Raw genomic sequence first — 25,765 nt, 5'->3', positions numbered from 1 at the left:
TGGCAAACAGACTGCGACAGCACTCAGGAGGGTTGTTTTTGTATTTTTCCATTCTCGGGGGCGGGGATCAGGAAGGACAGGAGGCAGCCTGCAGAGGGTGGACTGGCCGGGAGGGAAAGCAATGGTTCCCCGGGTCTCAGGGGAGGTGCTGCCCAGAGCAGCCGTGTTCCCACGCGCCCCCAGCACCGGGGACACCAGGCGGTCCACGGGGCGGACGGAGCTCCCAAAGGCCTGTGTCTCCTCTGGCTTCCTCCCCACACCATGGGAGAGCGTGTGCAGGGCAGCCCAGCCTCTGCTGTCGACGACGGGGACTGTGTTGCTTCCCCTGGGCTCACGGGGACAGGGGATGGCTCTCCCTCAGCAGGCGTCCGAGTCAGAGATTATAAGGGTCAGAAACCTATTCAGCCGAAACCGGTTTGGCTCAATGGATAGAGCGTCGGTCTGTGGACTGAACAGAAAATATCAGATCAAACTGCCCTCCCAGGAGGTCCCAGGTTCCATTCTGGTCAAGGGCTTGTACATTGGTTGCGGGCACATCCCCAGTGGGGAGTGTGCAAGAGGAAGCTGATTGATGATTCTCTCTCATCAATGTTTCTAACTCTTTGTCCTTCTCTCTTCCTCTCTGTAAAAAATCAATAATATATATACATTTATTTATTTTTATTTTTTTTTAAAGAAGGCCTCCCGAAAACCATCGCAGACAGCCCAATCCATGATGCTCTGCTTTTTCCCCGGTCTCTCTGCCAGAGCTGGAGCTTGCCCACCAGTCTTGTCACGACAGGGCAGCATCTGTGGTGAAGGTCACCTGTCCTTCTGTCCCAGCCCCGCACAGCTTCTGTGTCCTGGGACAGAGTCTCAAGCTGTAGGAACGGACTGATTGCCATCAGTTCCATTTTCCACCTAACTCCAATACCAAAGGTGAGGCCCCTTAGCCCAGACGTGTCTACCTAAGTGAGGAGAGGGCATTCATGACAGAAGAGTCCAAGCTTTTTTTCTCTTCAGTAAGAAATCGTTCATCTCCAGGATAAAGGAATTGACAGCTGTGCAGCACCACCCCAAGACATAAGAAGGTTAGCTCAGATGTTATAGAATTCAAAGTTTCCATTAAAAAACATCTCATGCCCTGGAGGGTGGCTCAGTTAGTTGGAGTGTCCTGTGCACCAAAATGTTGCGGGTTCAATTCCTGGTCAGGGCATTCCTAGGTTGTGGGTTCAAATCCCTGTCAGGGTGCATACGGGAGGTAACTGATCAGTGTTTCTCACATCGATGTCTCTCTCTTCTTTCTTTCTCCTCCTTCCTCTCTCTCAAAAAATCAGTAAAAACATATTGTTGGGTACGGATTAAAAATAATAATTACAAAAAACAAAAGACAATGCATGTTTCTTATAAATATATAACTTTATATATTATATATATTCACAATATATACAGGGTACAAACGTTTTGTAATGTAATACTAATGGCATGTTTTCAAAACAAAAGATGGGTACATCCAATGTGGTTCCTGGTTCCTCCAGAACCTGCATCAGACGGTGCCCCAGGCCCAGATTGCTGTGGAAGTGAAGGGGAAGAGACGGGTTGCTGCAGCCTGGCTCCAACACCCGTGCCCTCCCCAAACTCCCTGGTCTTCCACTGGCACCAGCCAGCATGGCCCAGGTGCACCCTCAAGTGGGTGACCCTGGGGCATCGGCATGGCACCCCTGTGGGCACGGAAGCCTGTGGAGTGTCTGAGAGTGCTTTTAACCACCATCTCTAAGGCAGCATCTCCATGACCTGGAAGACTCAGTCATGGGGCTCAGGATGGTCTAAAAGCAGAGGCGTGAGGTGTTTTCAGTTTATCAGTAAAAACAATCTACATATCCACACGCTAAATAAATTAAGAGTGAGCTACAAAGTGCCGTTTCTTCCTTGTGCTGCGGAATCCGGAAGCCACTGGTCCCAGCACCCCTTATCTTCCAAAGGTTTCCTCACACTCCACCAGCTCATCGATGGTGCGCAGCAGGTCTTCAAAGGAAGGCCTCCCCTCAGGTTTCTACGATTAAAAACCAGAGAGAAGCGGTGGGTTCCAGGCTCCATTCCAAAAATGATTTCCCAAACTCATATAACAGAGCGCTCTAGAGCAAGGTACTCGTTGCTCTGGGACTGGAACATGCAGGCACCTCCAAAAGGGTCTGACCCAGCCTGCATGTACTGCCGCTGGCCTGCGTTCTGCTTCTGTTTTTGTGCTCCCACTCAAGAACCAAATGCAAAATCAAGTCCTGCTAATCAGCTCTCTATAACCTGTCCACCCCCACCTCCTTGGGACCAATTTCATTTCCCTGAAAAAAAACGCTCACATGGCCTCTCTGCTCAGTCAAACCAGTCTCCACCCTCGAGTCCACACACCAGGGTCATTACCACATCCCTGCCTTTGCTCATGCTGTCCTCTCTCCCCCTGACCACTCCCTGGCCAGAGCCTCTGCCCATCCTAGTCAATGTGCTTAGGAGGCTTATGGCAAATGACTGGGAGCTTTGGAGTCAGATGGGACTCAGGTCCTCTGTAGCCAGGTGGCCTCATCAGCTTCATGAGTCTTGGTGTTCCCATCCAGAGTCATCACAGCACCTCCAAGGGTTATCTTTGGAAACTAAATCTGAAGCATTCAGTACAGGGCCTAGCATATGATACATGTGAGCTGATGTTATTATCTTTAATTATGGTCATCTTTCAAAAGTCATTTTGGTCTTTAATCTCGTCTATGAGATGACAGTTCAATGCAGTTGGAAGGTAAACTTCCAAAGAATGTGAGTAAAAAGACCCGAGAAAGTTGAGGGCTGGAGTGAGGAACCCTTACTGGAGAAAGAGTGATATTTCAACCGTAAGAGACTCCCAATGAACGAAGAGCCCCTTCTGCAGGCTGGTTCCTGCGTCCCTAACTCAGTGGCAGGGTCCGCACTCCGTCGTGGGGCAGCCTGAACCCATCATCTTAATTATTAGCATTTTCCACTTCTCCCAATTCTTCTTCTCATTATTCAGAACTGAGTCCAGTTCTGAGACTCGGCTTCCTGCCTAAGGTTCAAACCACGTAAACCATGCACTCACCCACAACTCACTGAACCATAAAGACTATACATTATTCATCTACCAAGACAAGATCCACCAATGGTTTAAAGATTCCAAAATTAAAAGCACACACAAAAAATTCCATACCTCCTGCCAACATCTCAGCATCACTTCGTAGACATATTTGGACGCCAGCTTGGGCCGGTGGAGGCGGTGGCCGCGAGTGACCATGGTTACCACCTCATAGTTGGTGTTCTTCTCGAAGGGCATCCTGCCCTCAGTGAAGACTTCCCACATGAGGACACCTGGAAGGGGCACGGGTTACCACGGGAGGCACAGCTTCCCCTTCAGAGCGGGCGGAGGGAAAACGGGCAGCGGGTCTTACCGAAGGACCAGACGTCCGATTTGCTGCTGAAGCGGCTGTAATTGAACACCTCGGGCGGACACCACTTCACAGGAAACTTAGCACCAGAAGAACTTGTGTACTGGTCATCCAGGACGTACCTTGAGTAAGAAAAACACAGTATCGGTTTACACCTCTGAGTTCTGATCTGCATCTAGAACATGTTCTTGCTTTCCACCACCCTCTCCCTCCCTTAGAATAAAAAATAAAAAAACACAGTTGGCTGAAGTCCAACAAGCATCCGGTGGAAGCTGAATGCTTGCTTTGGTGGCCATGCCTGGTGATTTCCACCTCAGCTTTATTTACTTGAAATGGATGGACGGTGACATTAGTATCTGTAGTTTCACTTTTGTCTTTTCTTTTTTATAAGCAACAGAGGCAGAATGCAATAAAAAGAGCTCGCAAACGTTTCTTTGTGAGCAGTTCTGGTACAGAGTTTTACCCAAAGGCCCCGCTTGTAAAACATCTGAAGCAAAGCTGTGCAAAAGGAAGTGGTGAAAGGCACTTGGAGACATACGTGGTTTTAGCCCCCACAATTCCACAGAGCGCAACTTAAAGCTATAGCAAATTAAAAAAGCAAATTGCAAAATGACATGTGTAAATGGTGGAGTATATATTCATAAACCAATGATATTGCTCCTACACACACACACACACACACACACACACACACACACAAACAACAACAAACTACTATATACTTTTTCTATGGGCGCATACTTCTATCTTTCTAGAACACTATGACTTGGGAGAATCCTTGATTGGCATGGTACACATGGCAACTTCAGCCCTTTCTGTCACGTGTTCAATATGTATTTACAAGAGGAATGTGTTTGTGTGTTACATGAACATAGAAAGTTAATTTCTAAAAGCTCCTTGTTCCTGGGGGAAATATTCAAGCCATCGCACGGGCCTCCTTTGCTGTATAGACAGAGATGGTGACGATGCCACCAGGGGCTGGATCAACCTGTCTGTCCATCGGAGGAGACTGAATTTGTGCATAATGAGTGTGTTAGAGGGGCTGACACAAAAGCACACATTTTCTGAAAGCCAACCACATGAAAATGGAACATGAAGGCCTGCCTGTCAAATACAGAACATCTTTGTACAAAGCAAACCAAGAGCAGTGGGTAACTAACCCCCTGACTGCCAGCAGTCCCAATCCCACTGCTGACAGTAACACAGCTTTCTTCCTTCCTTCCTTCCTTCCTTTCTTTCTTTTTAAATGTATTTTATTGATTTTTTACAGAGAGGAAGGGAAAGGGATAAAGAGCTAGAAACATCGACCAGCTGCCTCCTGCACACCCACTACTGGGGATGTGCCCGCAACCAATGTACAGGCCCTTGACCGGAATAGAACCTGGAACCTTTCAATCTGCAGACAGATGCTCTATCCACTGAGCCAAACCGGTTTCAGCAGTAAGAGAGCTTTCTAAGCTCCCAGGCCCTGAGTCTCCTTAGGAGTTGACCTTGACCTGTATGCCTGTTCCTGCATCCCTTTATTATTGCTCTTTGTGTTGGCCATGGGCAAGCCACCCTGGCTCTTTAAATTCCTTGAATAGGCCAAGCTTGCCTCAGATTTCAAACGTTTAAAAAATATATATGTGTTCTTTTCTTTTTTCCATCATCATCCCCCCATCCTCTCCTCCACCTCCACCAGCTTTCAAACTTTTATACTTGCTGTTTCTCTACCTGGAATATTTTACCCTCAGGTTTTCACCATACTGGCTACTTTCTGCCTTTTTTGGTTTCATTTAAATATCTGGGTCTCAAAGAGGCCTTCTGGAGTGCCATCACCCCTCCCTTACTTCATCACCCAGCACCTGCCCCACCCCCAACACCAAGCTTTCTCTATCACAGGGGCCAGCAAACTGTTTCCGCAAAGGGCCAGATAATGAGTATTTCCAATTTTGCAGGCCGGTTTCTGTCACAACCACTCCACTCTGCTTTTGTGCTGTGAGAGCAGCCACAGTCAAAACAAAGCACAAGCAAGGCTGTGACCCAGTCACGCTTTACTTATGGACACTGACACCCGAATGCCAGAAAACTTTCACGTGTGTATTCCTCTAATTCTTTCCCAACCATTTAAAAACGTGCAGTCCTAGCAGGTCTGGCTCAGTGGACAGAGTGCTGGCCTGTGGTCTAAAGGGCCCCAGGTTCAATTCCAGCCAAGGGCACATGCCTGGATTGCAGGTTCAATCCCTCCCCAACCCCCACTAGGGGGTGTGCAGGAGGCAGCTAATCAATGATTCTCTCTCATCACTGATGTTTCTCTCTCTCTCTCTCCCGTCCTCTCTGAAATTAACCAATATATATATATAAAATAAATAAAAATGTGAAAATTGTTGTTGACTCACAGGTCATACAGAAAGGGGGGTGGGGTCAGATTTGGCCCAGGGGACGTAGTCTGCTGAACCCCTGCTCCATCACATCACTCCGTCCTCTGTGTTTGCCCCTCTGTGTGTCTCAGGTCCTATGTCTCACCTTCCTCTTGAATATAAACTGCATGTGGGTGGGGACTCATATGTCTTCCTCTCTGCTATGGTTCAGTCTAACACTGTGCCTGGAACATATGAGGCACCTAATCTCTTAATGATGGATACATGGATGAATGAATGCACACAGAGGAAGAAGGACAAACTATAGAAGGACAAATTAAAATTTCAAAAATTAAGCAAATACAAACAGAACAGATTTGGGTATTCTAAGAACTTTACCCCGAAACAGATTTCTGTAAAAACAAAAGATTCTAAAAATCTAATCCACACCAGGGAGAAAAGAAAGTAGTGTATTTAACAGGCTATACCACCACCTAGTGGGGAGGATTAACAATAATTAACAAAAATGTATCCACATTTTAATGACTATATGTGTCTCAAAAGAGCCAGCTAATAAGCTTACCTTTCTGCTTCATTAGAGCAGATTATCCCCATGCTTATTCATTCTACATGCCAATATGAACATCACATAATAAAGCATTAAGCAATCATAATTTCTCAACAATTTGTTTACCTGAGGAAAAGCCACAGCTAACAGTAAAGGACACGCTCAGCAAAGAAATCTTCCAAAAAGGCAAGTAATTTATTTTATTAGCTTATATAATAAATACTAATAAATGGAAAAATCAATTAGTTCCTCTATAAAAAATGAAGGGTACTATCAATATTTTTGCTAATGTAACAAAACATGTGGTTTCAGAACAGCGCTTACGAAGGCTTCCGAGGAAGAAGCTGACAGTCAAACTGCAAGAAAAAGTCAGACTTTCTGTACTTTCAAGGGAAAGGTCACAGTTTCACATTAATTTAATCTAAAAGTTATAATAAAAATGGTCACATATACTCAGACTTACCTGGCCATTCCAAAATCAGATACTTTCACAACTCCTGCCTCATTTACTAGACAATTTCTGGCAGCCTGGGAAACAACATTATAATGGCATGTTAGTTACAAAGTTCTACAATAACAGTGGGAAAATATAAGTTCTGTTTATATTGAGTTTAGGATGGCCCAGTCAGCATCTGCAGAGGGTGGAAATGTCTCTTCAAAAGTTGTTTGTGCCGGGACCAGTTTGGCTCAGTGGATAGAGCGTCGACCTGCGGACTGAAAGGTCCCAGGTTCGATTCCGGTCAAGGGCATGCACATTGGTTGTGCACACATCCCCAGTGGGGGGTGTGCAAGAGGCAGCTAGTCGATGTTTCTCTCTCATCGATGTTTGTAACTCTCTATCCCTCTCTCTTCCTCTCTGAAAAATCAATAAAATATATATATATATTTTTTAAAAAGTTGTTTGTACACCTATGGAAATGTCTCCAACATACAGTTGATCCTTGAACAACTTAAGTTTGAACTATATGGATCCAGTTACACATGAATTTTTTTTCAATAAATACATACAGTACTGTAAATGTATTTTATCTTCCTCGTGATCTATAATAATAAGAGCATAATACGCTAATTAGACCAGACATCCTTCCAGACAACTTCCGACAAAGCCGGGGATACGAGGGAAGCCCTGGGTCCCGGGTGCAGAGGGAAGCTGGTGCTGGCAACCAAAGGAAGGAAGGCCTACTCTTACACAAATTCTGTGCATTGGGCTTCTAGTTTTCTTAATAAGATTTTTTACTAATTTCTTTTATTGTAAGAATACAGTAAATAATACATATAAAATATGTATTAATGGGCGGTATGTTATTGGTAAGGTTTTTGGTCAACAGTAGGCTATTAGCAGTTAAGATTTGGGGGAGTCAAAAGTTATACACAGATTTTTAACTGTGTGGGAGTGGGATTCCCCTAACCACAGGAGGCAACCAATCAATGTTTTGTTCACACATCAATGCTTCGGCTCACTCTCCCACCCCTCTTCCTCTCTGTCTAAAATCAGGAAGGAAGAAGTCAAATTGTCACTATTTGCTAACAATAAGATCTTACATATAGAAAATCCAAAGCCAATAAAAAAAAAAAACCCTGTTGGAATTAACCGGTAAAGTGGCAAGTTACAAAATCAACTTATAGAAACCAGTGGCATTCTTTTACACTAATGATGAAGCATCAGGGGAAAAAAACAAAAAAAACCTATTCTCATTCACAATAGCATAAAAGTCAATACAATACTTAGGAATAAATTTAACCAAGGAAGTGTAAGATCTGTACAATGAAAACACATGATTTTGCTGAAAGAAATAAAAGAAGACACAAACAAGTGGAAAGACATCCCAAATTCATGGATTGGAAGAATAAATATTGTTGAAATGGTTATACCATCCAAAGCCCCTTATAAATTCAACACAATCCCCATCAAAATATCAAAGGTATTCCTCATAGAAATAGAAAAAACAATCCTAAAACTTGTGTGGAACCACAAAAGACCCTGCATAGCCAAAGCAAAAAAGAGCATAGCCAGAGGTATCACCCTTCCTGATTTTAACCTATACTACAAAGTCACAGTAATAAAAACAGTATGGTACTGCCATAAAATAGACCATGGAACAGATCAGAGAACCTAGAATTAAATCCTGGCATTTACAGTTAACTAATATGCCACAAGGGAGCCAAGAATACCCAACTAGGGATGAATGGTGCCAGGAAAACTGGAGAAACACACAAACAACAATGACATTGAACCTCTATCTCACACAACTCACAAAAATTAACTCTAAATGGATCAGACTTAAACATAAGACCTGACAACATAAAACTCCTAGAAGACAACCTGGGGAAGAAACTCAATAATATTGGTCTTGGCATTTTTTTTTTTTTTTTTTTTTTGCATAACACCAAAAGCAAAAATCAGCAAATGGGACTATATCAAACTCGAGAGCTTTTGGATGGCAAAAGTAATAATCAACAAAATGAAATAACAGCTTACATAATGAGAAAAAATGTTTGCAAACCACATATTGGATTAGGGGTTAATATTCAAAATATTTAAAGAACTTAAAAAAATTAAAAAATGGGCAGAAGAAATAAATAGATATTTTTCCAAAGACATCAAAATGGCCAACAGGAACATGAAAAGATATTCAACATCCACTATCATCAGAGAAATGCAATTCATAACCACAATGAGATGTCTCTTTACACCTGACAGAATGGCTATCATCAAGAAGACAAGAGACCACAAGTGCCGGCAAGGATAAGGTGAAATGGGAACCCTTGTGCATGTAAATTAATGGATGTAAATGAGTCCAACCACTATGAAAACAAAAAGTTAAAAAGAGACCTACCATATGACCTAGGAATTTCACTTCTGGCTGAATACTCAAAGGAAAGGAAAACAAGATTTTGATGAGATACATGAGCACCCATGTTTACTGCAGCAGTATTCACAATAGCCAAGATATGGAAACAACCCTAAGGCTCATCAATGAATGAGTAGATTTTTAAAAAGATGCGGTATATTATATACACAATGAATATTATTCAGTCCATGAGAAAGAAAGATATTCTGGCATTTGTGACAATATGTGTGGACAGGTACCTCGGATATCACTTAAAAGTGGAATCTAAAAAAAGTCAAAACTGGAAAAAAAAAGTTGAGAATAAAATTGTGGTTTTAGGGGAACGAGTGGTTCTACCAATAGACACATTCTGAAAAATAAGCAGAGAAGAAAAGAGAAAGAAAACAATGGGACAGAGGGGGCAAATGAGTAAGAGAAAGTAAAAATAAGGAAGTGTCTCCATCATAATCATTTATAACCAATAATAAAAGATTTACTTTTTCTGGTATTTTCAGGAATTAATATGGGTTCCACCTTTTTTTTTTTTAAATATATTTTATTGATTTTTTACAGAGAGGAAGGGAGAGAGATAGAGAGCTAGAAACGTGGATGAGAGAGAAACATCGACCAGCTGCCTCTTGCACACCCCCCACTGGGGATGTGCCTGCAACCAAGATACATGCCCCTGACCAGAATCCAACCTGGGAACTTTTAGTCCGCAGACTGACGCTCTACCACTGAGCCAAACCGGTTTCGGCGGGTTCCATCTTTTGAGAGATTAAAAAAATAATAATAAACCAAGGATTTCTGTTACATCATTTCTGCTGATAGTGTGTAAAGTGGAAAACAGCTTTGTATTTAGTTAAAACATGAGTCAAGCTTAACTTCCTAATTTAGCACCATTTGCAAGTCCTTTTGTGTCTCTAAAGTTAATTTTCTTATCTATAAAAGAATAATGGTCAGAAACACTCTCATGATTAGCTATTTCATGAGATTCTTATGGAGATCAACGAATCTATGCATGGTAACTTGCTGGGACATATTACCTGTCATTATGTATTATTTATACAACTGCCTATGTAATTATCTATACAGATAAAAGCCCAGCAACTGGAACAGTGTAATGACCAGAATGACTGGCTGCTATGACATGCTCTGTGGTGGCCAACGGGCCCCATCTGGGTCCTAATCAGCCCCCACAACCTCCTGCTGCCCCACCCCCCCAGCCAGCCCTGCCCCCAATAGGGGGCAGAGCCAGCTGACTAACTGCCCATGGCCCCTCCCAATCTGCCCCCCCACTCTAATCAGGGGTGGGGCTGGCCAGCCAACCTCCCACATCCCCTTCCTCATCCCAGTCCCACCCATGCATGAATTCATGCACCAGGCCTCTAGTGTATTATATAGATTTTTAAAAGATCCTTCTGTTAAAATTATGGCACATTAAACTTACCAAGTTTAAAAATAATAGTGAAATATTGCTGACCATAAAAATTGGATATTAACAGATTCTTGCTCATTGGCAGACCCTGCATTACAAAGGAATTTGGACAATGAAGGGGAATCGGGTGGCTCATAATTTACCAGATCTCTGTGGATGAAGCTGTTTCGCTCCAGGTACTCCATCCCTTCGCACACATCTTGGCACATGCTCAGCAGCACATCTCTACTGAAATGGCCTTGCCTCTGCCGGAGGAAGTTCAGCAGGCAGCCCCTCTCCATGAACTCGGTAACGATGTAAATCGGCTTCTGCTGGGTGCACACGCCATAGAGCTGCACTAACTTCGGGTGTGTCAGTTTCCTGGGAGGGAAGTCAGGCACACACACCGTTACTACAGGAAAAGGAACCATCGGGGCTCAGGCCGGGGAGGGGACACTGTTTAGTGCAAAAAGGGGAACCGGAAAGAACACGGAAACTTACATCATCACTTTGGCTTCTTCTATAAAATCTTCCTCGCACATCGCGCCTTCCCGAATAGCTTTGATCGCCACTTTGTACTGAGCTCGCCACTTGCCGAGCCTCACCACTCCAAACAGTCCACTCCCCAGCTCCCTCATAAAGGTCAGCTCTGAAGGGTTGATCTCCCATTTCTCTGTGAGACAGATGGGGAAAGTGATAAAATCTCATAAAGAGAACAAAGCACACATCAGTGGGAAATAAAGAATTATAACTCATGTCCATCTCATAGTCACAGGGTGGACGTCAGTGTATTAACAATGACTGGTAAAAAAAAAAAAAAAAAAAAAAAAAAAAAGAAGAGTAAACTTGCTGAAACCGGTTTGGCTCAGAGGATAGAGTGTCGGCCTGCAGAGTGAAAGGTCCCAGGTTCGATTCCGGTCACGAGCATGTACCTTAGTTGCAGGCACATCCCCAGTAGGGGGTTTGCAAGAGGCAGCTGATCGATGATTCTCTCTCATCGATGTTTCTATCTATCCCTCTCTCTTTCTCTCTGTAAACAATCAATAAAATATATTTAAAAAAAAAAAAAAAGAGTAAACTTGCAGCCTGCATTGAAACTGCACATGTGTCATGGACACGGACAACAGTGTGGTGACTATCGGGGGTGGGGCGGAGGTAGAGGAGAGTAGAGGAGGACATATGGTGATGGACAGAGACTTGCCTTGGAGTGTGAACATACATTGTGCAGATGACATGTTGTGTAATTGTGCACCTGAAACTTGCACCATTTTGTTAACCAGTGTCCCCCCAATTGAAGAAAAAAAAAAAATTTTTTTAACTGCAAATGGTGGCTCTCCACTCTCTGATGAAGGTGTACCTCTTTCTAAGTTGTCACAATACAAGCAAAGTGAACTGATCAAGGCAAGAAGATGTTGCATAATAGGCTAATCACAACAGAGTTTGAAAGTTAAACCTTAAAAACAATTCCTCCTTTACCACTCTTTCCCCTCATATTTTTTTTTGTTGTTGTTTGGTTTGGTTTGGTTTCCAATTCCAGCAATTCCTGCTATTTAAAAGTTTTATGCTGGAAGCAACAGAGACAATCAAGTGGAATGCCTTCTCTATGATCACCATCCTTACTTTTCTGGGAGTAACCAACAAAGCCAATGAGGACCAGAAAAGGCTCTGATTCGTTTTAGGTGTAAGATGGTAACTAATGCCTATTTTCCATTGACAGAGAGTTTTCTGTCGAAGTATGTCTATGATGAAAACAGAAAACAGAGGGTAACTACAGCTGTTAAGTATACTAGTAATCATCTAAAAACCCAGACTACAACACTTATCAAAACAGCTCTGCTGTGTGGAATGCCATTCATCTAAAAGGCCTTGCGATGATGGCTTCTTTTCAGGGAAACCTGGCAGGGCAAGAACAAACGCGAGTTACCGTAGCTGAATCCCGCAGTGGTGGGCGCCTTCTTCTCCTTTGCACTGACAGGGTACCGCAGCCTTGTGACAAGCCCTAGAAATCAAAGAAAGTATTGCCGTCAAATTCATTCATAATCGACCTGCATGGCCAAGTGGGAAGCTAAAATCCATAAAATCCATCCATTTAGTCACTCAGTGCTCATCCTCTGTGCGTGCATACAGCTCTGTGCCATATCCTGGCAAAAAATAAAGACAGGAAGGCAAGAAGGAAGGATGAGCCTACTGTCTGAGCTGACAATTTCATATTCTTATGTAGCAGGAAAAACTTGAATATATATGTATATTCACACTTTTATTAATTCAATAAAAAAATTTTAAAATACTACAGTGCTTATCAATATGCAATCTGTACTATGAAAGGGAACTACAATATTTAATAATAATTGATTCTCTGGCCCAGTTGCTGTGGCTCAGTGGATTGAGAGTTGTCCCATGGACTAGGAGGTCCTGGGTTCAATTCCTGGTTAGGGCACATGACCAGGTTGTATGCTCAATCCCCAGTAGGCGGTGTGCAGGAGGCAGTCAATCAATGTGTCTCTCTCTTCAATGTTTCCATCTCTCTCCCTCTCCCTTCCTCTCTGAAATCAATAAAAACAAAATATTTTTTTAAAATAGATTACCCAGACATAATATTAGGAATCTTAACATAAAAAAAATCAGGCTCTAAAATATCAACAACTGGTAATACCAACTACTGGAAATCAATGAGGAACATTAAATCTTTTCATCTAAATTGCTAAAACACCAAATAAGAAAAAATGGCAGATATCTCTCCTATAAATACCCATTATACCCTGTATTTCCTCTATTACAGCATATCTCATACTAACTTAATATCATTATATACTTCTCTGCCTCCCATGCCAAGTGGTAAGATCTGAGAGAGACAGAAGATCTGGGAGAGACAGAATCAATGACTACCTAATCCACCATAATCTCCCTAGAACCTAGCACATTTCCCAGCATGCACTAGACAATACATGTTCATTAAATGAATGGAGATAATGGTGAAAGAAATAGTGTTATACAAACACTGAAAATAACATAATATAGTCTTAAAAAAAAGTCCTTTGAGGAATATATTGATAGGAAATGTTCAACACTGAGTTACCAAATGCTCAACATTGAGTTACCAAATGACCCAGAAAATCCATTTTACCAAAGGAATATGAAAGATATTTCCATGCCAAGACTTGTATATAAATATTCATTGCAGCATTATTCATAATAGCCAAAATATGGAAACAACCCAAATGTCTATCAACCGATGAATGATAACAAAATGGATAAACAAAGACCATACAATGATTTATTACTCATCAATAAAAAGGAATCGAGTACTTATATAAACTACATCATAAACTAACATCAAAAGCATTATGGTAAGTCAAAAAAGGTAGTCACAATTGAGCACACATTGTATGATCCCATTTATATAAAATATCTAGAAAAGGCAAATTTGTAGAGACACAAAGATTAGTGGCTGCCCAGGGCTGGACTGCTGAAAGGATACAAGACTTCTTTTGGGGTGATGGAAGTTGTTTGTAGATTATGGTGAGAGTTGGCACAACTCTGTAAATATTTTAATGATCACTGAATTGTACACAACTCTATAAATATATTAATGACCACTGAATCTCAATAACTGTTCCAGTCATTATCTGAGAAAAGTGAACAGTCACAAGTAGAAACAGACTTTGTAAAAAGTGCCTTCAATAAAATTTCAAAAGTTACTTTTTCATAAATTGGGTTAGACTCTTGGCTATCCCCTATTGGTTACATCTTTAAAGTCAAAGGCTAGACATGTTTCCTCTCTCACTCTGTGGAGCCTCAATGGGCATAAATGTGGCTTCTGGTGTTTGGTTAGTTCCCACTCTGCATGGTGAGGGTAGTAGAGATCCAGGAAGATGGAAACTCTGTCTGGGACATGATTACTCCCGTCTTTGGAAGCCTCTAGCCCAAGCCTAAACCTTGAGCTTGTCTGGAAGCTTCTGTGACAACTCTGACATATACATATCTAAGATTTTATTGAAAAAAAGAAAAAAATCCAATGACACTTTGAAAGACGGTATGGCAGGCTTCATTCAGGACCATTGTGATAGGGTCAGAGACCACTGCAATGGGATTTTAGAGTCAGGGAGACAGACTGGACTCAACCCCAAATACAACATGGGCAAGTGGGAATATATTAATATATCCAGGAACGGGATGGAGGTCAGTGGGTGGAAAATCACTAAGAGAAACATCAGAGGAAGGGAGGTGGGCAGTTCTGGCTAAACCAATCTAACAGGGTCTTGTGGACGATGAGGAAGTTGCTCAGACACTGAGGGTGATCAGACATCAGATATCGAGGGTAGGGGGTTCTGGTTCAGCTGACTTAGCAGACCTCCAGCTAAAACTGGATTTTACAAAAGTGCATGGCCTAGGGCAGCAGTTGCCAACCAATGGCCAGTGAACTGCTGGTAGCCCATGAGGTCCGAAAGGCTGACGACCACTGGCCTAGGTGACAGTTCAGAAGTCTGACTACAGTCTGGTCAAGCAAAAAATCTTTGTCAGTACCAAGGATATAAACCCCAGAAATGTGACATTTACCATACACAATAAAAATAGCTCATGCCCTGAGGTCCAGACTGAGCGTTTTATGGGACTTGATATTATTTCTGATTTTTCTTTGTATATAGCACTTTTTAAAAATATATTTTATTGATTTTTTACAGAGAGGAAGAGAGAGGGATAGAGAGTTAGAAACATCGATGAGAGAGAATCATAGATCAGCTGCCTCTTGCACACCCCACTGGGAATGTGCCCGCAACCAAAGTTCATGCCCTTGACCAGAATTGAACCAGGGACCTTTCAGTTCACAGGCTGATGCTCTATCCACTAAGCCAAACCGGTTTCGGTGTATAGCACTTTCTTAATATGCAATAATTTTAAGTCAATCAATCACATTTTACAAGTAATTACAAAATACAACTGCTCAGGGAAGAATTCATATAAATTCTGATCATTTTAATCGCTCCCTCTATTGAAATGGGCACTAACAGCTCACCTACCTGCTGCATTGTGCCTATGATATTCAATTATCTCAGGAATGGAACCAAACGCGTGTTTTTCAGCCAGATAATACTTCTTGGGGGAGGTTGTTGTTTCCTTTATATGATAATGCCTGAAACCTGATGAGCCTTCTCTACAACAAAAATCAAAATGTGTTAGAACCAAGTTGGAAGAATGTAACTTCACTCTGAAGACATGTTCTACCAGGTCACCACAGGGTCCCTACATATAGCCCCTCCTACTTGCTGCACACATTTTGTTTCTCCCCATGCCCACCTTAGCTTTGCTTTTCACATGTAAAGGCAGAGTTTTTACAGTGGTCACTGATAACATTATTGGCCCCTTGCCTGAGATTGTAACAGAGAGCATTTACCAACTTCGTTTACCAGCAGTTAAAGTCTTAACAATAGCTATTAGCTGGCTACCTCTGTCTGTCCCTGTTGTTGGAGTAAAATTGCAAATATTTAGAGGACTTACATCCACTTAAAAGTGAATAAACTAGACTCGTAAAAAATGTACAAAGTTCTATTTTAGATATCTTTCTAGAACACAGGGATTCTGGAGTCATCTCTTGCTAATAATATTACAAAGATAACTCCTACTGCCCTTAAGATAAAGCTCAGACCCAGATGATGTGGCCCACTGGTCGAGCTTCCACCTATGAACCAGGAAATCACAGTTCAATTCCCCATAAGGGCACAGGCCCAGGATGCAGGCTTCATCCCCTGTAGAAGGCATGCAAGAGCCAGCCAACCAATGACTCTTTCTCATCATTGATATTTCCATCTCTCTCTCCCTCTTCTTTCTTCTCTGAAATCAATAAAAATATAATTTTTAAAAATATATATATATAAAACTCAGACTCCTTGACATTGACATGACCTGTCCTCCACATTTATTTCTCAGATTCTCTCTCCTCTCTTCATCCTGTCTCCCTCATTCTACAATCCAGCTGCAACACACTCTTGTCAGTACCTGGTACTCATTCTATCTCCCTCCATCCCCCTGCCCCCTGCTTCTGGGCCCAGGCAGTTTCCTGGGTCTGAAACATTCTTTTCCCCTCCCTCCAATTTTTGCCCGCCTCACCTGTCATGTCTGTTTGCATGTCACTAGACAACATTAACAACCAACTCAGAGGTGTTGGGCTATGTACCCCATTTTCCCTATCCTACGCCAGCACACAAGCATTGCCCTCCTAGCATAGCACTTATTCATATACTATACTGACTGTTTCCTTTTCTGAAGCAAATTTGCTCACTGTGGTATCTGTAGTGCTTAACACAGTGCTCAGTAATTATTTGTTTAATATTGCTAACATTTTTATAGCTATTCTCAACTATGAAGCAAATTATTGAAATATCAATTAAAAATTTTTAAAGTACAGACTTTAAAAATCAAGTTCAGATTTTCTTTTTAATGTTAAAAATTAGGAATCCATACGAACGATAGAGGAACTTCATACCAAAACTATAAATTTAAAAGAGAGGGAGAGAGAGAATAGGATTACTTACCCTCCAAACTTTGTATAAAGGGAGACTGTGTACATGCCCGGTTGACTGGAATCCCTTACCATAAAACCGCCTTCTTTATCCTGAAATGCAAGTGAAGAGAATTGTTTCAGTTCAGTAACACATACCAATGCCATAGAGAAGAGTCAAGAACCCAATCTTGAACAATTATTAGCTTTTATCTAGAAAATCTGCTTTGGAGAAGCACAGCTTCCAGGAGGTTTCCTCCATATGACTTCCCGAGAGATTAAAGAAAGCACACCCACAATCCCCCCATCCGCAATCACACGCTCAGGATGAGAAGTCTCAAAAGGATGCTCCCTCGGGGCCCTTTCAGAGCAGCAGACAAGATTCTGCGACTCCTTCAAGACTTGGACACGAGGGGGCACAAGTTACTGAAAAATGTATTTCTTAATGATTGGGTTTCATTTCATACATCTTTAATAACTGCTAAAGGTCTGATCCTGACCCAATATCCTCTTCTATCCAAACAGCAATTTTTTTTCTATAAATATATCAGTGCTCTTTACAAACACATGTTAAAAAATCCTGAGTTCCCCTAGAAATCAGTGTTAAATATCATTCCTTACAAAAGGAGAAATGGAGGCACAAGTGACTTAATTAGAGAAAACCAAAAGGCAGAAGCAACAATAAGTGACTCAAGGATGAATCATCATAAATTTCAAGCCAAAGAGCAAGAGAGATAATGGAGTTAAATAAAACCCCACAAATAAATCTGATAAGAACAATTAGGGACAATGGTATAACATTTCTTTGGTAAACAGAATAGTAGCTACCATGTATTTACTAAGAATTTACTCTATTTTAATATGTTCTCATCTGTGGATTTACTTAATCCTCAAAACAGTCCAATGAGTAGGTACAAATGCTACCGTGTTTTCCCCGAAAATAAGACATTCTCCGAAAATAAGACCTAGGGCAACTTTGGGAGAAAAAATTAATATAAGACACTGTCTTATTTTCGGGGAAACAGGGTATCCCTGGGCACAGAGAAGTTGGATAATCTGCTCTAGGTCACATAACTATAATAATAAGTAGCAGACCCAAGATTTGAACCACAGGTCTTCTAGCTACCCACTCCCCTAGAGTTGCTGCTAATTGTGGGGTCACCAGGGAGGCATGTAAGAATCCTGCAAGGAAGTCACATGGTTAGGTGTCATTTGAATCAAGCAAAGTCACCTGCTATTGCTCTCTCAACATAAACTACAGAAACAATTGCCCAACAAAACCTTGACTGGTGGGGAAACACAGGAGATAAGATGAGAAAGCATGAGTTTAAAAGACTGGAAACCATTCGTGAATGGAATAGCTAGATACAGAATGCAGAGAACTGTAGAGGTCACCTCCCAATCCAACTCCTCACCTCACAAATGAGAAATGGGCTAGAAAAGTCACCGTTAGACTTGGGTCACCTTACTTAGCCCATTATAGTTCCCTCGATACTACATGTTATCCTTTCATGTTAACCCTTTTTAAAGTGTAAGAATTTCAGCACATTTATCTCCAAAGGCAACTAAATACTTTATAAAAAGCTAATTTCTAAAAGCTATCATGTACTTGTCACTAAGGGAAATGTGGGTCTCTGACTCCATCTTGTCCAAGGCTGTCTGTTCCTTTGGCCTCAGGCGAGTAGCTCTGCTTTGTTGCATATGGACATACAAATCACTAGAATTCTGCTAGCCCCTCCCATTTCCCTTTCCCTTGACATAAAAGAAGCCTGAACTCTCTACTTTCTTAGGATGGATTTGAGGGTTGGTCTCCCATCTTCTCGGTTGGCACTTTTGGATCAATAAAGCTTTCCTTACTCCAAAGTCTGAGGTTTTGAGTTTTGGCTTTTCAAAGTATCAGGCACACAGTCTTTGGGCTGGTAACATATTATTGATATTAATTATTTTAAAACAAATAACTTCAAATAAAAAAGGAAAAAGACATTTTAGTACCAAAGCAAACAATAGATCAGTAAAAGAGTAAAGAAAATGTTACCCATCTATAGCTATTACCTACTGTTATGGGTTTAACCTATTGTTAAAAGCTTGGTGGAGTCCTAACCCTCAGGACTTTCAGGATGTGACCTTATTTGGAGACTTACAGAAGGAATCAAGTTAAAATGAGGTCATGCAGGGCAGCCCCTAGTCTCAATGACTGGAGTCCTTAGAGAGGATAAATAGCAACACAAAGCCAGACATACACAGGGTGAGCAGAGAGACCTGGAACAGCTCCTTCCCTCAGAGCCCTCAGAAGGAGCCAACCTTGCCTTCACCTCGATCCGACTCCTCGCCTCTCGAACATGAAATAAGATATTTCTACTGTTGAAGCTACTTGGTTTGTGGGGCTTTGTTACAGCAGCCCCAGGAAACTAATACACCAATGTTCACTATTAAATGGTTAAGAAAATAGACCCTGTACTTACAGTATTTTTTAGGCTTTAGGGACAGGAATACATTAAATGATTGGATTCATTACAATTAACTGGTGCTAAAACCAAAACCATGAAACAAGTATAAATACTTACTTCACTCCTGAGGAGTAGTTCAGCTTTGCTTCTATTCATATTTCTGCAATACCATCTGAACAGAAAAAGATATATCTAAGACCTCAGATTTCCTAAATTATTTGCTATTCTTTTTAGACTTAACAAGGTGATATTTCTCATTTATTACAAATACAATAAATAAGAACAAGATATTACTCATAATTTCAGTAATACAGACAACCACTAGCAACATTTCATGTATATACTTCCAGATATTTTCTACCCATATTTTTATGAAAGTGGGATCAAACTATACTTGTTATAGCATAACTTAAATTTTTCATATAACTGCATGACTGACATCTTTGCAAAACAATATAGTTCTATGTATCATGGTATGGCTGTGCCATAATTTACTTAAGCTATTCTTCCTTATTTAACATAAAAATGATTTCCAATTTTTCACTATTATAATAATACCAAGAATAAAATTTCCTCCACAGACTCAAACGTGCAGGAATGTCACATTATTGTCTTGAATTCAATTAAATCTTATCCCAAGCCCCCATCTCACCAATAATCAACAGATTTTTTAAAATATATATTTTATTGGTTTTTACAGGGAGGAAGGAAGAGAGATAAAGAGCCAGAAACATCGATGAGAGAGACATCGATCAGCTGCCTCCTGCACACTCCTCACTGGGGATGTGCCCGCAACCAAGGTACATGCCTTTGACCAGAATCGAATCTGGGACTCTATCCACTGAGTCAAAACTGGTCAGGGCAGTCAGTAGATTTTTATCTCAAGTCATCATGGAGGGTCCCCATTGAATTTCAGGAAGAGTCAAAAGAAACAGAGCAAAACAGAAGAGCAGGCCTCCTGGGTTCTCCAGACTCACTGGTTCTATCCCTGGAGGTCCCCAGAGGCCCTGCTGTAGGAATCTGCCATGGCGAGGCAGCAGAGCCTGCCCTCCGTGCCACAACCCCAAGTGCCTGCTGATCTGTGTCACTCATTAGCCCTCAGGAAATCTTTTCTGAGGAAAGATGGACACTGCCATCACCCACCTCATTCTCAGAGGTGCTCCACACTCTCTGCTGCCCCACCCCAACCTCTCCATGAGATATTAATTGACCCTTGAACACACACACACACACCTTCTCACCCCAGAAGTCAAAAAAGTTATTCAAGTATAACTTTTGACTGTCCCAAGACTTTACTAATAGCCCACTGTTGATCAGAAGCCTACGGAACAGTCAATTCATACATATTGCATACATTACATACTGTATTCATACAATAAAGTAAGCTAAGAAAAAAATGTTACTCAGAAAATTATGAGAAAATACATTTACAGTATTTAGTGTAAAAAAAAAAAAAAAATCCGTGTAGAAGTGGACCTGCGCAGTTCAAACCTATATTGTTCAAGGGTCAACTGCATAAGCAAGGAGGCCAAAGAGCATGAACTCAGATTTTCTTTGGACTTTTGTTTTAAACTTAACTTCTTTTGTTTGTTTTCAATGCCCTTCAGTGGGCAAAAACTCTCTACCAAGGTCATATTTCCTGAGGTTCCAATGTTATGAAATCAGGCTGGCCCCTCTGGACATCTGAATTTTCCACCATTGGGTCGGCCTTTTATTAAACAGCCAGCACCTGAGACAAGCAAACACAAAGGCCTTCCCAAATGAAGGAAGGTAAAGATACAAAGAACAAAATACAATACAAGGTCTTTCTTGGTCTGGGTTCTTTTATGCAGCTGTAGAAGCCAAACGCAAATTACGAGCTGATGACTGTTATTTCACTGGGAGCCTGAGGTGATTACCCGGGTCTCAACATTATGGGCACCGAGATCTCACTGCTGAGGACCGCACTCTGTGAACTGAGCCCAAGTTCAACAAAACTGCAGTTCTGATCAATCAACTTCTGAATGCAATTAAGAAATATATTAATAATAACTGAGAAGAGAATGGATCCTCTCCCTAAAGCTTTTCCATTGATACAAGAAACATTGTCAGATGCCAAAAGCAGTCACAAAAATTAATTAAGGAAAGGTAACTGGAACTCTCATTATGCATTATAAATCAGCAAAAAGATTGAAAACAAAAAACAAAAATCGGCGTCACAACCAAACAACTGGTCAGAGGTGGGCCCCGCAGCTCCGTAAGGTGCAGAGGGTCTGGGTCTAGTGCAATTTCACGCGCTGGGCCTCTGGTTAGATATAAGATACTCAGAGAAAGAAAGAGGCCTTTCCCCACCCAGTGTATTCAAGCTCCCAGGAAAAGATAAAGGAAATAAGGAGCAAACAGCATTGCTGTTCTGAGGGGTTATTTTTATGCAAATTCCCCAAAAAGTCCATGTTCCCTCCCTAGGTATCAACTCAGAGTTTTAAGGATGTGATGAAGGAAGAAGAAAAGGAAGATGTGGTGAACACACAAACAGATGAACCAATTAGTGGTGAGTATTTCCTAACAATTTCTGTGGCTTCTCTCCCTCTTCTCTGAGACGTATCACCAGGCAATAGTGACTCTGCTGAATCAGTCCTGTCAGGACTGATATACACACAGGGGGATAGTGCGAAGGAGCTCACGTGGCAGGAGAGAGTGCTGACACACAGATGCCAGCCCACGTAAAGCTTGCCCTGCCTGTCACAGAAACGCCTCTGTTAGGGGGCATTTAGCTCTGCTTGGGGAAGGAGCTATACTAGAAAGCAAGCCCACGATTTGTAAGTAACTTGTCATCCCATTCTTAGATATCACAGCCCCAATGTGAACGATGTTGGCAGATCGGCTAGCCACTTCAAAATACCCCAGATGAACAAGATGTCATAGCAGTGTTTGATCCTGCTCAGAGAGAACGGAGTAGGATCCCGGCCAAGCTTCTTAGGTAGGGTGGGTTGGGTAAATCATAAGAAGAAAACAGGTATAAATGAAGAAAAAAAATAGAAAACATTCAATGAACCAGCTATCAACCTTTGTCAGTTCTTAATTTGGCCCTTGCCACCTATGCCCCCAACTCAAAGCCTTATTCTAGACTTTTTATTGTGTAAGGGCCCTTTCATTCTTGTCACCTTCTTTTTTTAACATTTTTTTAAAATTTCTTTAATGATTAAGGTATCACATATTTGTCCTCAACCCCCCATTCCAATCCCCCACTGCACCCCAACTCATGCCCCACCCCCCTATTGTCCTTGACCACTGGTTAGGCTCATATGTATGCACATAAGTCCTTTGGTTGATCTCTCCCTTTTTTCCCCACCCTCCCTTTGAGGTCCACCAGTCTGACCCATGGCTCCTTATCTCTGGGTCTGTTCTTGTTCATCAGTCTATGTTGTTCACCATTTCCCCTAGATGAGTGAGATCATGTCCTATTGGAAATATACTTATAAGAATCAAAAATGAGACAAGCAATAATCATTATGCTGAAAGGCATATGAATCAGTCTGTAGTGAGCTTCTTTCTGGGCCACCAGTTCTTTTGAGACCCAATTTCAATGTCAAACAGTTCCTTATGTATATATGTCCTTTAACACCTTTCCATCAAGAACATCTTATTGACCATCACAATGAACCCACTTTCTTTCCTGCAGCTGTTCCTCTGAGCATTTCCTCCCCAAATTGTAACCTGAGAGTGGAGGGAGCCCGGACTAGGATTCCGACAGGCCCAGGAGCTTCAAGCCAGCAATCCTGAGTCTAGCCCAATGGACTGGGCTGCTCCTAGGCCCAAACAAACAGCAGAACTCTTGACTTAACAGCTGCCAACAGGCGTTTACCTTGGGGACATTTAAGAGCGGAAAGACAGCAGGAGAAGAAGGGGAACTCTGGCTGTCACATTAAGAACAGGTTTCCCCTTTTCATCCGGCAGGCGTGGCACGATGCCATGTGGAATCCCTGACCTCTGGCACATGGCCGAGGAGACGCCCACGCCGAGACCTTACATAAGCTCACTTAGTCACACAGAGGAGGAGAATACCTCAGAGGAGAGAACATTTCCATCCTAAGATAGACCCAAAAACTCATGGCACTGAATCACAAACTTCGTAAAATCCTTACTTGTAATTCCGTGAGTCATAAGGGAGTTCTCACATTTTAGGGGATTATCTGGTTGTCAAGTGCACCCTTCTCCTCAAGGTCCCAAACCTAGCCAGCCCTTATGCCTAGGTCCAGAGCCCTTCCTAATACTCCATGATGCTGGTCTTGAATTCAAAACTTCATGGGATGTTTTAAAGAAAGCACTACTTCAGAAAAGTTAAGTTGTTGGATAAAAATATCCACCACTCCAATATCTCAACAGTCCATTTCATAGGAGACAGTCCTTGACCTGTTAGTTCTCAGATCACTTTAAAATCAGGTCCAAGTTTTCATCTTTTAGAATCTTCCCTAATTCTAAGGATTTGGCTATATTTTTCTAAAATATTTTTTAATATGTTTTATTGATTTTAGAGAGAGAGGAAGGAAGAGGAAGAGATAGAAACATCGATGAGAGAGAAAACATTGATCGGCTGCCTCTTGCACCCATACATTCATTGGCGGCCTCCTGCACCCCTCTACCGAGGATGGAGCCTGCAACCCGGGCATGTGCCCTGACCAGGAATCAAACCAGCAACTTCTTGGTGCATGAGATGATGCTCAACCAACTGAGCAACACTGGCTGGGCTCCAAAAATATTAAGAATAGTAACACTATTATTTATAATTTTCATTCCCTACTTATAAACAACCTTGAGGAATCATACCACTAAATGCTGTCACTTTTGAACCTATTAATCTTTTTTAGATCTTTAAGGTATACTCATGTTCTAAAAAGTGACATGGTCAGAGGAAACAGCTTTTCGTTGTTGTTATTATTGGTAGTAGTGTTTTTAAAGAAGTAAATGGAAACATCAGTACATTTCCTTAGTATAACCACAAAAGAGAGTTTGTTATATATAAGCCTCTCATTAACACCTGGCCATGCATGGCCAGTGGCATATGAATAGTATGCCATTGCTTTCTTTGTAAAGTAATCTGACTGCATTCACTAGGGGTCTTAACCCATTCATAACTAGCCGTTAGCCCAGTACATTGATTTTTAGAGATCTGGTTTAAGACAGTAAGCAGGAAGAGGGTTATCTCAGTTATTTTTACATATAAAGATGCCTACACAAACATAATGCCACACAAATAAGAAAATGATTATATAAACTACTGCATATTCATATGCCACATGTCTGGCTATACCCCCCAAGGCCTAGCACAGTACCTGATACATTCTAAGGTTTCAGCAAATATTTGATGAATTTATTACAAAGAAATATAATGCAGTTATAAAAGTGTTTCTGAAGAGTAATTAATGGCATGAGGAAATAGATTCATAATGTTCTATTAAGTGGAATAAACACAATATAAAACAGTTATCTACAGCATGATTCTATTTTTTTTAAAAAATTGAAGCAAAATATGCTAATGTTGACAGATCAATTCTATGTTATTTATGAGTAATTTTTCTAACTTTTTAATATTTTTCAAACAATTTTAAAACAATAATCATATATTATTATACTTAGAAAAAAATAATCAAACATGTTTTTTAAAGGCCACTCTGAGAAACTATATTCTGATTTTTTGAATGCATGAACAATGACCTGCATTTCAAAGTCAGTTAACGTGTGATTTGTTTACAATAAATTTAATTGTATTGCTATATAAAACCATTTATACACAGTACCTTCAGGTAAAGTGTATTATAGAAACTAATTCTCTCAGCATCTTTTACAACCTAGACAAGTAAGTGAAGCCTATGTTAGTACCACCTTCTAAAGATAATGAAAGATATCCATTAACCTCCAAGATTCCTTACATAATTAGAAAATGAACACATTTCCTGGTTCTCCACATTCACAAAATAAACATTTACTTACTCATATTGATCTAAGTTGTTTGATTTCTTTCCTGTTACATAATTGCTTGGGATATATCCTTCACTCCTAGAAAGAAGAAAAATACTTTAGGTAAACTGATATTATCTTACTAAGAGGTTGTTAAAAGAAAGATTATTGCTTTCTTAAAATAATGAAAGTATAATATTGCCTAAAGCTTATAAGAAAGACCAGCTGACCTTTGGTAAGTCAATATAGCAAAAGCATTTGATGCTTTACAAAGTACTTCCTCATTTGATACTCACAATAAGTCTGAA

General features: G+C 41.2%; 1 protein-coding gene across 11 annotated transcripts in view; it reads right to left on the bottom strand.

Annotated features, from left to right (window-relative positions):
- Window positions 1-1,379: 1,379 nt before the first annotated feature.
- TEC (tec protein tyrosine kinase) overlaps window positions 1,380-25,765 on the bottom strand; it is a 119,029-nt gene continuing 94,643 nt past the window's right edge. For 10 of the 11 annotated variants that reach the window (XM_036416902.2, XM_036416939.2, XM_036416930.2 and 7 more), the window contains 11 exons: window positions 25,491-25,556; window positions 19,638-19,692; window positions 17,108-17,187; window positions 15,596-15,729; window positions 12,502-12,576; window positions 11,079-11,250; window positions 10,742-10,958; window positions 6,793-6,857; window positions 3,426-3,544; window positions 3,188-3,345; window positions 1,380-2,032 (listed from right to left, as the gene is read on the bottom strand). In XM_036416902.2, coding sequence (XP_036272795.1) covers window positions 1,949-2,032; window positions 3,188-3,345; window positions 3,426-3,544; window positions 6,793-6,857; window positions 10,742-10,958; window positions 11,079-11,250; window positions 12,502-12,576; window positions 15,596-15,729; window positions 17,108-17,187; window positions 19,638-19,692; window positions 25,491-25,556 — 1,225 coding nt within the window. In that variant the 3' untranslated portion in view covers window positions 1,380-1,948. Of the gene's footprint in view, window positions 2,033-3,187; window positions 3,346-3,425; window positions 3,545-6,792; window positions 6,858-10,741; window positions 10,959-11,078; window positions 11,251-12,501; window positions 12,577-15,595; window positions 15,730-17,107; window positions 17,188-19,637; window positions 19,693-25,490; window positions 25,557-25,765 lie in introns of those variants that run through there. The other variant, XR_004984179.2, reaches the window with a different exon arrangement.

The sequence above is a fragment of the Pipistrellus kuhlii genome, unplaced genomic scaffold (assembly GCF_014108245.1).
Source record: "Pipistrellus kuhlii isolate mPipKuh1 unplaced genomic scaffold, mPipKuh1.p scaffold_m20_p_1, whole genome shotgun sequence".
Taxonomy (NCBI): Eukaryota; Metazoa; Chordata; class Mammalia; order Chiroptera; family Vespertilionidae; genus Pipistrellus; species Pipistrellus kuhlii.
This window is presented reverse-complemented; position numbering and strand designations above follow the sequence as displayed.